This window comes from Camelus bactrianus, chromosome 5 (genome assembly GCF_048773025.1).
Source record: "Camelus bactrianus isolate YW-2024 breed Bactrian camel chromosome 5, ASM4877302v1, whole genome shotgun sequence".
In the NCBI taxonomy this organism is placed as follows: Eukaryota; Metazoa; Chordata; class Mammalia; order Artiodactyla; family Camelidae; genus Camelus; species Camelus bactrianus.
The window spans coordinates 31,263,257-31,276,780 of NC_133543.1; the positions used below are offsets into that span (position 1 = coordinate 31,263,257).

The 13,524-nt window shown below is 35.7% G+C and overlaps 1 protein-coding gene across 3 annotated transcripts in view; it reads left to right on the top strand.

The window, feature by feature from the left end:
* ARHGAP15 (Rho GTPase activating protein 15) overlaps positions 1 to 13,524 on the top strand; it is a 575,155-nt gene that overhangs the window by 391,199 nt on the left and 170,432 nt on the right. For all 3 annotated transcript variants that reach the window (XM_074363591.1, XM_074363590.1, XM_074363592.1), the window contains one exon: positions 4,256 to 4,333. In XM_074363591.1, coding sequence (XP_074219692.1) covers positions 4,256 to 4,333 — 78 coding nt within the window. The remainder of the gene's footprint in view (positions 1 to 4,255; positions 4,334 to 13,524) is intronic.

Consider the following 13,524-nt stretch of genomic DNA (forward strand, 5'->3'; position numbering starts at 1 on the left):
CCACCATTTGGTCTAATAACTCCTAATTGTGTGTCTATCCTAGTCTAAGCTTCTTCAGGAAAAAAATAGGAGGGAAGACTTTTGAAAATCCCCTACAGCAATACCCGGTGATTTCTGTCAACAGTAAACACTATTTTGAAACTCAAGAAGGTCAGCTGATGAGGAGCAAATAAACAACATTTCAGTGAACGTCTGTTTCTTCAGAGAATTTTTCATTAACCTCACATTAATGCTGTCCTGATCAAAATTAATGTAAAATGTTTTAGTTTCGTTGTGTTCCCAAAGTATTTTTAGCATAAAAGGCAAAATTCCTGTCAGCGTTTACAGTCATGGTATTTTCTTGAAAGAAGTACCTCCCAAAGTGATTTTCTCCAAACTTCACCAAAGCACAACATAGGTACCTTGAAGACATTGCTCATTTAAAAATCATAAGAGGTCTAATTATATTTCCAAAATAAGTAGTTTCCAATCCAGCAAGGATAATGTGGCCATGAAAAGGATGTCCAAATCCACCAATTTACATTGGTTTGGTTTGGCATAACTTTCAAAGTTCTGGGAGCAAAAAGAGGATGCACGTGAATCACTATGATTCAGGTTCAGTTCCCAGGACTTAGGGTTTGCCATTCTGTGAGCCATTCAGGGGAAAGCTAATTAACTTCAAGACTGTACCTATAAAATTTATAACTGCTGAAATTCATTGATATGTTCCAGATTATTTTGCAAAATGTAATACCCTCCTTTTTGATATGTACTTTGTCATTTTCACTCTACTTATGTAATTTAAAAAGTATGAGAGCAGGGGACCATGAGCCATTCAAAGCAGGAGCCACTAACGTCAGAAATTGTTATCTTTTGCAAGATATATGGTGCTGATATCTCTGAATCTAAAGGGCTTGGAAGTTGTGTCAAGTTAGATTCAAATTGCATCTAATGCATTTTGCTTTACTCCTTCTTACTTTCTGGTTTCCATCTTAAGCCACAAAGCAATTTCTCTACCGTGACTTAGTTCTACAACCACAGTGGTCGCGCTGGTCTGAGTTACCCACCCTGTCTCCATCCCCAGCCTCCCCTCCTTTTATTCCAAAAGAAAATTGGGTTATTAATTTAGGATGAGGCTGCTTTGTTTGAACAGTATAGTGCTTTCCAATTTCTCATACGTAATATATCCAACCCATACTGCTCTTTCAAATGTTTTTGATTACTGAACTTAAAAAAAATCCTACTGAAATTTATAAAAGATCAAAGTGGTACTTCCTATGTTGTAACTTTAAATTTCTAGAAGAGAAAAAAGTCTTTAGATACTGGGGAATTTCAGTAATGGAAATTCAGCTTACAACTCTAGGCAACATATGCATTTCAATAACATAAAAAATAATACTAGAAAAGAAAGAATTCTGCTTCAAAATAGAAATGCACTTGATTTTATACATCGAACGAGGTATGCTTATTCAAATGAGGCTTAAGTAAGGTCCTTTATTGCAATGCAGTGTTGTTGGAATTCAAATAATTTTGTTTACTGTTGACCTTTGATAAAGATCCAACTAATTAGCAAAACAAAAATTAATTTAAAAAATACATGGTAAGTCTTCTCACTTTTTATTATAGTAGTTGTTAATTGACACTTCATCTTTAATCATTGTTTTAAACAGGGCTAATTTGATTGATTTTTTTTAAAAAACATATATTAAGATTTCTCATTTGGGGAATGTAGACCTGTGTGTTCCATCAATGTTTCTGTTTTCCAAGATATTCTTTTTCTCAAATCCCTTCAGAGCAACTGAAAACTCACGGAAAAAAATCAAGACCACTTTCATTTGGTGGAACTTTGTGATGGCAAACAAGATGACATTATTCAATATTCGTGGTTCTGAATGACCTTTGACTATTTCTAAAGCAAAAACTATCACCAAAGACCCCAAATTTGTCATCAATAAACATTTTTCTATAGACAATATGGAGCCACTGATGAGCATTTTAGAAAAGAATTTCAAAATATTCTCCCTAATGGTGACACATTCAGAAAAATTACACATACCCCCAAGAGGGAAAACCTTGAAAGGGACACACTTACTTGAATGAGTAAATTTTAATATTTTAAAAATCAATAACCCTATTTAAAATTATATAGTTAAAGCTAAGTACCAAACACTATCTAATGACAAAGCAAAAAAGAAAATTGTTGATAAATTATAAAGTTCTGAGCACATGTGCATAAATTGAAAACCAACATGGTCCAATACTGAAACTAAAAACCAAATGTTAGGAAAGTTTTAATTAAGATGACTGTCATATTTAAGTTGTCAAATGCATATTGTACTTAAAAACAAACTGGAGTGCCTTTGATTAATGGAGTTAATTTGTGCGTCAGGAAAAAAGAATGCATTTGATTTTTATAAATGTATAAATTTATAAATTTATAATTATGTCACCACATAGTAGTAGGTGTCCAACCTCACCTCAATTTGTCACAAGTTCATAGATTCATAGCTCTCAGGAAGGGACAGAGGTTATTCTAGAACTACAAAACTCACACCAATTAATACGTTTGTTAATGGCGATTCCATTTTATTGACGTTATATACAACTTATTATGTGGAAGAGTAAACACCATAGTGAGGATGGATAGATGGGGCATAGAGGATTTTTAAGGCAGTGAAAATACCATATATGATACTATAATGATGGATACATGTCATTATATTTGTCCAAACCCACAGAATATACAACAGCAAAACAGAACCCTAATGTATATGATGCACTGTGGATGTGTCTGTCAGTGTAGTTTCATCACTTTTAACAAATGTACCACTCTGGTGGGGGATGTTGACCATGGGGGGGAGGCTATGCATGTATAGGAGTAACAGGTATATGGGAAATCTCTGTACCTTTCCTTCAGTTTTGATGTGAACTTCAAACTGCTCTAAAAAAATAATGTCTTAAAAATTACTGAATGATGTCTTTCAAGTATGCCACTAATACTAGTATTATGCATTATGTTACTCTACCCTAACCTACTGATAATATATTTTGTGCAACAGCAGAAATGTTCCTACTGTAAAGTATGTAAAAACAGAGATGGTAAAGGAGCTTATTTCATGTCAGTGAAGGGTTTACAAGGACTTTATCCTGTTATGCAATGACAATAATTTCTACCAATTGACTTAATACTTACTATTGTGAATTTCAATGTTTAACGGTGGTGCTACACCACCTCCCTAGAGAAACTACTGAGATACTGACCTCTACATTAGCTGGTACTAGGCCTCTCTGAGGGCCTAGACACATCGAGGAATATGCAATCCCAACACTAAAATTATGTTATCAACATTTCTTATTGACAATAATAGTGTTTGAAGTGTTTCTCTTTTCACTTTCCTGTTTCTTCATCTTTTTGATAACTGGGTCATGGCAATAACCACATGCTATAAATAAAAATATGGAAAACAAGTGGTTGATTATCCAAACCCACTACCAGGATAAGTTATTTTGAATTACAGATGACTAATTTTAAAATAATCTGAAACTAATGTCACCATTTGTCAAGGGTTTCTTTCTATTTTGTCCTCCATAATGGAGCACCCCATTACCTGCAGTACACTACGGATTATCAAACTAGTTCTTCATCTGAAGTAGAATTTTCTTTCTGTAGTCATATAATCAGAACAATACATGTTATGCTACAGTTTCTTGATTACAGGAAAATGAGAATGAAACAATGGAAATGGAATGGAATCCCTAGGAATAGAATAAGATAGAATGGAGCAGAATAAGAGTAAAGGGGAGGGGGATGGAGAGGGTAGAAGAGAAGAGAGAGGAAGGGAGTAAACGAGAGAGAAGAAGGGAAGGAAGGAAGGGAGACTTCACAAGTACCTTGCGTTAGTTTGACGTTCCAAAAAGGGTCAATGATTCGCATATACATGAAGGTCACCCCCCACCCCACCCCAGCTTCATTCTTGTCTTTTCCTTGGGAATAAGTCTTAACTATACTGTGAAATCCTGTGCTACCTACTGCTCTTTTATGGTTCAACTACACTCAGATCTGTTAATGATTAGCTGTCACTGAACTTCATGATTAGTTTATTTGGATTAAAATATTGATGATTGCCTGGTTTAGGACATAGAAATTTGTTTTCTCTGTGAGGAAGAGATGGTGGTGATTTACTGCTTCCTTCTTTCCCATAATTATTAGTTTGTTTTTCTTCTACCATCTCAATTCTTGTATGAGTGAATATAAAACATGCCCGTTTGTTTTCAGGTCTAGATGTTGATGGAATATATCGAGTCAGTGGCAATCTGGCAACAATACAGAAGTTAAGATTTATTGTCAACCAAGGTAAGCGATTTCTTCACTTCAGAACTTTTTACAAGCAGTTTCATCTCTAATAATATTTCAAACTCTCTGCTGTATGTATTATGAATAAATAATGATAAAAGCTTTGAAGGGAGAAAGAGAAAGTTGAAGAAATTAAACAATTATCTCTGGAGAAGTGAAAGATAGACAGTTTACTTGGAGATGAATAGAATCAAAGAGAGGGACCAACTATTAGTTTGTGTGAAATAAACAACAAGTGGGAAATGTGGCAAATTAAAGTGAAGAAGATAATAATAAAAGAGTAAAAGAAAAGCATAACCTAACTTTGAAAAATGTACCTGGCATATTAATACACACTTCATAAATGTTGATAAATGAATGGTGGAAAATGTAGTAATCAAAATCACAGATGTTAGAAAACCATATAACAGGTAAATAAAAGAATTAAAAATTAGGAAATACACATATCATCAAAGAATTACAAACTAAAATAACAATGAAATACTACTATAAGCCTATTGGAAAATTTAAAATTTCTAAAAATTTTAAACACTAAATACCAGCATTTTAATGCTAAAATTTAAAACACTGACACCACCAAATGCTGGCAAAGATGTGGAGCAACAGGAACTCTCATTCATGCTGGTAGAAATGGAAAATAGTACAGCTAATTCGGAAAATAGCCTGGCAGTTTCTTACGAAAATAAACATTCTTACCATATTATCCAGCAATTATGCTCCTTGGCATTTATCCAAGTGAGTTCAAAACTTATGTCTCTACAAAAAAATGGCACACAGATATTTCCAGCAGCTTTATTCATAATTGGTAAAATTTGAAAGCAACCAAGATGTCCTTCAATTGGTGAATGGAAAAACGAACCATGATACATCCATATAATGGAATATTATTCAGTGATAAAAAGAAATGAGCTATCATATCAAAAAAAGACTTGGAGGAAACTTAAATGCATATTGCTAAGTGAAAGAAGCCACTCTGAAAGGGCTACATACTGGATTGTCTCAACTACAGAGCATTCTGGAGAAGGTAAAACTATGGAGACAGTAAAAGATCAGAGGGGAGAGAAGGATGAATAAGTGAGCACAGGGGATTTTTAGGGCTATGAAACTACTCTGTTTGATATTGTAATAGTGGACACATATCATACATTTGTCAAAATCTACATAATATACAACACTAAGAGTGAATTGTAATATAAACTATGGACTTTAGTTAACAATAATGCACAAATATTGGCTCACCAATTGTAATAAACGTACCACACTAATGCAAGCTGCTACTAACGGGAAATTGTAGGGGGATGGACAGGGTTAAGGCGAGTATCTGGGAACTATGTACTTTCTGTTCAGTTTTTCTGTAAACCTAAAACTTCCTTTAGAAAGGCATTAAAAAAATTTTTAAAAAAATAGGAAATATTGAAGAAAAAAAAAGGAAGGCTAAAACATCTTTAGATGGTGTTATAGATAGCTTATAGGTTTACAATTAGATATGTGGCGTAAAATCCAGGCACTCCTTTCTTGGGCCCTTGGCATTTTATATTCTTGGTTTATATACCTCCCTATACTCGGTTTCTTATCGGTAAAAACTGGAAGGAAATATCTTGGAAACATTTGTGAGAATAAAATGAGATAGTATGTGGTAATCCCTCAGTAATACAACAGATTCATGTTAGTCGTTTAATACATGTAAGATTCCCTTTCATTTAAAAACAGTCAGTGATGTCTTCTTGCCTTCAGGAGAATTGACACAAAGTCTTCATAATCTGGCTTTCCAGCTAAATTCTAGCCAGTTGCAGGTCCTCTGAATTTATTTCAGAATGCATTCCTAACTGCTCTTCCATATTTGCATTCTGTTGTATTTCTTAATGCCTTTGCATACTCTCATCCATCTATTTTCAATACCCTCCTATCTTTTCCTTCCCATGCCACATACACAAGTTTCCTGCCTGGTCAGATTTGTCCTTATACTAAAGGCCCGGATTATAAGTAATTTTCTACAGGAAGCCTGCAACGTTCCTTCAGTCAGATTCTTCCTCTGTGTGCCCATTGTGCTGGGTAGTTAAGTACGCTATTAGTACAGGCATATCTAACTTCTAAAAGTCCAGCTATTATAAGACCCTGAGATTTAAAGCCATCTTTTAGAGAGAATTTTGTCAAATCTACTCAGTGATTATATTTCAGAAACATTAAAATGTGAAAGTCTTGGAATAAAAAAAGAGGACATTAGTGGAAATATCTGTTTCCTCCACAAATCTTCATACACCTAAAAAGGTAGAACTTAAATCATCCTTGCATCTCCCCTCACTAACCAGTTGTAGCCCTAGAACTTCCATACAGGGAGCTCTTAATTAATATTTGTTGAGTGGTGTGTATCTGTCTGTGTGCGTATGTGTGTGTGTGTGTGTGTGTGCGTGCATGTGTGTTGCAAAGGGGAGAAGTATCGATACTGAGAATCACTAACCCCTCCAGCAGTTCACTTTGGGCTGAACTATCCTTTTACGTGTTAACTGCAGTACTTTATGCCATGGCCACATGATTCGTATTTCTAAGAATCTCTATAACCGATAATCTGTTTACTCTGTTAGTTCACTAATATGAAACTCTTTCACAGTTACTCTCCTTTCTGGACAAAAAAAAAACAGAACTAGACTTTACCTCATGACTTCACATTGGCCCCCACTGGACTGAACCAGAGTACCCTCTCTGTGGTTAAAAGATAGAATAGCCCCAACTCTATGACTATTCCTGTCTATAACCAGCTAAAATCATTCTTGCAATATATTTCATACTGAAACCATATCCTGATTTGGATTCTAGACAGCTGGGCAACACATTTCTTCTACAAAGAAGAAATCTCAAAACAGAAGCCATGCTAGAAACAAATACTAGTTGCATTTCCTGCCTTTAAAAAAATTATGCTCAGCAGTTTGAAAAGGCAAAAAAGAAATCTGCAATGAAAATATGAAATTTGTCCATCTCATCTTTTGCAATCCAAACTTCAGCATCCTCTGGGACTGTGTAACTGCTCATGTTTCCGTAAGAGTTGACAATGTAAAGCTGGACAGAGGCCTGGGTTGGTATCTGGTAGCACAGAATTGTCAGTAAACTGTCTCCCTGGTTTATAGCACTGTCAGAATGCAACACATTCAAAGCAAATTATGCTGTATTAGGACCTTTGATACTGGTGATTTTGGCCAAGCTATGTTGTGGAGTTTTTTGCATTAGATGATAAAAGATATGCATATAGCAGCCTCTCTCAAATTTTACTAATCAGATTATCCTGTGAATGAAATTTCAGGAGTGAACTCATACCTTGGTACTAACACCATACCTTCCCCTGCTTCCACATGTGGAGCAGAGCTGCCGTAGAAGAGAGTTAGTGCTGGATGCAGAGGCTGAATGTGCACACTGTGCCCTCCCCTCTGTGTGTGTTTGTGTGTGTGTGTGTGTGTGTGTGTGTGTGTGTGTGTGTGTACACGCAATGAAATAGAGTAGCAGTAGAGTGGTAATTCCATGAAAAACATAGAGGTATGTGAATGCAATATATTTTTTTTTTTTTTTTTTGTATTCGAAGATGAAGCAGAGATGATTTGGGCATACCCTCTTTGTAGTAACACCTTTTATCTCCTCCATATTCACATTTCACAATGTTTCCTTTTTAGAAGGTTCTGAATGTACATTTTAAAAATGAACAAGCCCTACCCACTATTAGACTAGACAAATGAAAACTGATTTTGGGGATTTTCAAGAACAGTTTAATTGCAATTTATGTATTTCACTAACTTTCTTGAATGCTATAATCATCAGCAATTCTAAATACACCAGTTGAATGATTCAATTTGTTTTGGTTTTCTGTTTGACTCACTAAATCAGTAGAAATTGGATACCCTTATTATACTTCCAGATCAGATGGCATACAAGTTAAATTCAAAGTGATCACTTTTGAAAAGCATTTCCTAATTACAACTAGTAATGTTGATGATAATAGTAATTATTATTATAAAAGCAGCTAACATATTTTCATAATTTATTATGTGCCAGGCACTGTATTAAGTGCCTAACTTATATCATTTAACTTAGTCGTTTCTATCAGTCCATAGAATGTGTGCTATTATTGTTCCCATTTTAAAGCTGAGGAACCCGAGGCTCAGAAAAGTTAAATAATGTCCCAAGGTTATAAAGCAGTAAGTGAGGGAGCTAGGACTGGATCCCAGGTCTCTGTCTCAGAGCCTCTGATGCAGACCGCTGCCATGATGCGGCATTTCCCATGCGTTAATTGTTGATTCCTGCCTTACAAAAGTGGAGAGAAGGCTTTTCCTGTTTTATGAGCTCATTCGTGACTTTCTGTTTTCTGGTTTATGTGAGTGACAAGTACTGTCACAAGAGTTTGGCTATAACTTTTCAGGAAAGAAAAATGCCTGGGAAAACACCCAACACCTTAGTTAGGAAGAAGCCGGCACTGCCATTCTCCATAGGGCTTTATGTATCTATGTTCGGACCAAGGAGCTACTTCAGCACAATATTCTGTTGCAACCTGCAGGAAAGGCATCAAGAATTCTAGCCTTACTGGGCTGTTGATGCATTAGTGAGCAGTGCTCTGCCTTGTTTGTTGTATTTGGTGACAGCCTTCAGTGACATTTTGCTGATGCCAATCTTCCATTCTGTGAGGGCGTCCCCCAAAGAAAACTGATCTATAACTTTAGATGTCAACTTGTCATCAGCCTGTGACACTGTGTTGATTCTCTGGAATGATCTGTGACCTGACGGTTTTCTTGCGTGGGGGTACTTTTACAAAGGGCAGACTTTAGCATTGAGGAAGCTGCGTAACTGTCTTGAGCACTTTTGACAGTGGGCCTTAAGAGTTGAACCAGTCTGAACCCCCCCCTCCTTCTGACATCAAAACTGTGGTCTGGGCAGCCCATCTAGCTTATTGCCCAAACTCCAAATTTGGTTCAGACTCTCTTTGGTATTAGTTAGCTGTTCTTTTTCACCTTTTAAAAAAGGGGACAAGGGAAATTGATATCCTTTTTGGAAACTATTAACTGTGAAGCTTCTCATGCCCAGGAGCCCATGGGAGGGCCATGAAGCACTGAGGGGAGAACTGAATGGGAATTTTCCGAACTGGTGTTTCTTAGTACACAATAACAAACGTTCCCTCTAAGCATTTCTCTGAACTGGAGGAAGTTACTTCTTACCAGGATTTTAGACATGTTTTCCGTATATAGAAAAATAATTTAAAGGAACATTCTCAGGGACACCCTCCTTCACTTTTTCACACCCGGAGGAACAAAATATATAAATGCCATAAATCTACATGGCCAGGAATCTTAATTGGGTATGTGGGTGTGTGTACGTGTGTGTGTGCATATGATTGTGTGTGTGTTATTTTTAAATGGAAGAGGATTTTTTTCTCATTAATTTACAGTCTTGTACTTTGCATATCTTTATTCACCCAGATCTTATTGGCATAATAATCCAAATTAAATATTGGCTTAAAGAGATGGATTTGCTTATTTTGAACATGCTAAGAATAAGCTCCATTGAAAATAAACTATTAGAGAAACAATTTTATGTTCCAACTATATCTAAACTACTTTTATATAGATTTGTACCACAAAGCAAAGAAAGCAAAGCATTACCTTTAGTAGTTATCCCTGTGCTTTTCATATTACTTGCAGCATCAAAAATTGAATAAAAGAAGGAGAAAGAGAGAAAGAATGTGAACAATTGGCAGTTTCATCATGAAATAAGCAATTGGATGAAACAGAAAAAGATCTGGAAAAGGATTTCTAAACTTCTAGTTCTGTTCTCATAAAATAGCCCTTGTATCAAGTCCACTCATTTTTCTATTAAGTGAGTTTATATTGCCCTCTTATTATTTTTAAAACGAGGTATTTCCTTAAGCCTGCTTCCCTCTCACCGCCAACCACAGCAACAACAAAACAAACTGTGTTATGTGCTTTATCCCATTTCACAGAGCGGTTTTTTGGTAAGTCAAATCACTGATATTGCACCTTTCTGGCTGCCGTGTGACGAGATTATCTTTTAACAATGATTCATTTTTCCCATTAAAGCTGAAAAGATCACTTGATCATAAAAGGGCCAGACTCTAACATTGGTCAGGGCTTTGGAAACTTTTTTAGACCTCATTTTTCAGCTACAGTGAGCCAAGGAGCTCAAAGACTACTGATGCCAAAACTTGTATCACTTTCTAGCTGCTTAAGAAAATGTATTTGTCTTTAGTAAATAATGCTAAACACAGAGGTCAAAACAATAAGTTCTTCACGTGCATACATGTTTGAATAGTTTTTAGTTTCATATAATATTCTAATAACAACTTTCTGAATACTTCTAGTCTCTAAAGTACACACATTCTGACTACTTATTTTAAAGCAAAATCATATCATCCACTTATTGTGAACTCTATTTTATAATTTGTTACATACCAAGCAATAAGAAGCTGGCTTAACTCTGTTGTAAAACAATTAAAGACGGAAACGAGCTAGTGGGGAGAGAGCGCTGGATAAGCCTCGAAGGAGCTACCTCCTTATCTTGATTCAGAGCTATTTGTTAGTCTAATAGAAACTATTTTAACCCCTTTGAATCACAGACTCTTCATTTTCAAAAGGAGAACAATAATGAAAATGTGAGGACTTTAAAAATTCTGAATCAGCCAAGTAATAATCAGAATTAACAAAGATGACAAGTGGTTACATAAATCAGATCAACATTACTTAGTTGTCTTAATAAAAACATGATACTAAATATTTATAATCAAATATGTTTTTTGGCTTCCACATGATTGAGTTTTCTCTGATGATAATAAGATTGTTTTTTCTAGTAAGAACAACCAAAGATAGGAAAGCTTCCAATGATTTGTCTCATTCCTAGCCAAATTTGTAGGAATTATGGGTTCATGAACACAAAAGAGAAACTTTGCTTTTCTTATCCACAGACTTTTGGGAGATTCCAGATCCCAAAAGAATAGTCTCATGTTCATTGGACAAGGGAAGGAAAGTCTACTGAAATTTTAGATCCTAATTTAGTTGTGGCTTTTCCATTGAGTCCAGAAATTAAATCAGTCAGTGTTGTATAACTGCCAATCTTCAAGGAAACCTCTAAGGATGTTTATAAAAATCCATCATCATCATAAGTCATCATCATCACCATCAGAATTAATGTGTAGTCATTAAAAATTAGTGGAAAAACACACCAAGCTTACTTCTGCTCTCACCAAGCTTCAGAGCACTGGTTTCTGATCCTGATTATATTTCAGAATTGTATTGGTTATCTACTGCTGCGTAACAATATTACCACCAACTTGGCTGCTTAAGGCAACACACATTTATTATCTCCCAGTTTTTGTGGGTCAGAGGTCTGGACATGGATTAGCTGGATCCTCCATGAAGCCATAGTGAAGGTGTCAGCCAGGGATGGGTCCTGATTTGGAGGCTCAACTAGGGTGGGTCAGCTTCCAAGCTCCCGTAATTGTTGACAGGATTTAGTTGGACTTAAGTCCTCAACATTACTGGCTGTTGGCCAGAGGCCTTGTAGACCTCCCCACAGGCCATCTCACAACAAAGCAGCAAGAGAGAGGGAACAGTGGCTAAAGCAGAAGTTATCATCTTTTGTAAGGTATCGTGAAGGTTGTATCTCAACACCTCTGGTGCATTCTGAAGGTTATAAGCAAGTCATGGTTCCTAACCATTCCCTAGAGGAGGGGAAAATCAGGGATCATTTTAAAGTCTGTCTGCAACGAGAATCAAGTAGTGGAACTTTTCAAAAATAAAGATTTTGGAGCCCAGTCATAAAAACTCTGATGTATAAAGGCTGGAGCTGTAAGTATGCATTTTTAAAGAAAAACTTTCCAGGCGAGTCAAGTGCATAGCCAGATTTGGGAACCCCTGCACAGTATCCAGCTAGTTTTATTCTGGCTATTTAGAGGAGACATGACCTACAGACCATAAGTCATGTGAAGTTTATGTTTGAGGAAAGCAAAAATTGACTATGAACCCTTTTTTGTCAACCAATTTTCTAGCGAAGAGAGATTTTCTCTTCGATTATTGATTGATGTACTAATGTTAACTAACTTTTATGAACTCTGAGTCAGGATATGGAGTATAACTAAGAAATGAATGTCACGAATGTGCCATGTGTATTATCAATATGGTTAAAATAACTGACATTTTTCATAACTGCAATCCTTTTCAGATATTGTAGATTCTGGAATAAATGAAAAGGAAAGAAGCTTTACCTAGGGATTTGCTAACAAAACTAAAGAGTAAACAGTATTTTAAAATGTAACAGAATGATACTGATGTTGATAATAGCTAGCATTTAATTGAGAATCTACTACATGGCAGGTATGCAAAGTTAGAGTTACCGCTAATCCTCATAAAAATTTGCAAGGTAGATAAACCTTATTATTATTATTCACACAACAAACTTGTGATTTGGAAAGATTAAGTAACTTTTCTAAGGCCACAAAGTTAATATGTTTTGGAACCAGAGAGTGAACCTATTTTATCGCTAGTTGCTGAATTCAATTTACCATGGGGAGGGGGCAGAGAGACTTTTTTTTCTTTTTACATCAAAGAAAACAAAAGCCACTTTTTCTCATTATAATACTATACTTTCTTGGTGTCCAGTCTGTGGGGCTCTTTTATGAAAGAAAACCTCATTTAAAAATGTTCTTTCAAAAAATAACCCCTAACTGCTTGTGCCTTCATGAAGAGTAGTAATTTTGATCCATTTTTGTATCCCCAATATGGCAAAGTGCCCAATATTCCTTATGGTTTAAATAAAGATTTGTTCCAACAAAATTAGAAAATGATGAACTTCTAATGCAATTCACCTCCCTATCAAATGGTTTCACTGGTACATTGTGTTAGGTGCCATTTCTTGAGTGTTTCAGTAAAAAAGACTCAAGCTATATTTTGCATTTATTTTCTCGCAGACCCCTATAAATTAACACTTAATTTTAGATTGGATTAAAAAATCATGGGACATAAATAAAGAGTGAAAAATCCGTTATTCCCATTCTCTGCCTCAGTAAGACCCAGCTTAAGGAGAGATGATTTACTGTCCCTCGACAAAGTGTGTAATTAGCAATGGGACAAGTCAGGCATGATACTGGGAGGAGTCGTGTAACTTCGTTTGCCGTCTTGGTTCTCCAAAACGTTGGAAATGACTAA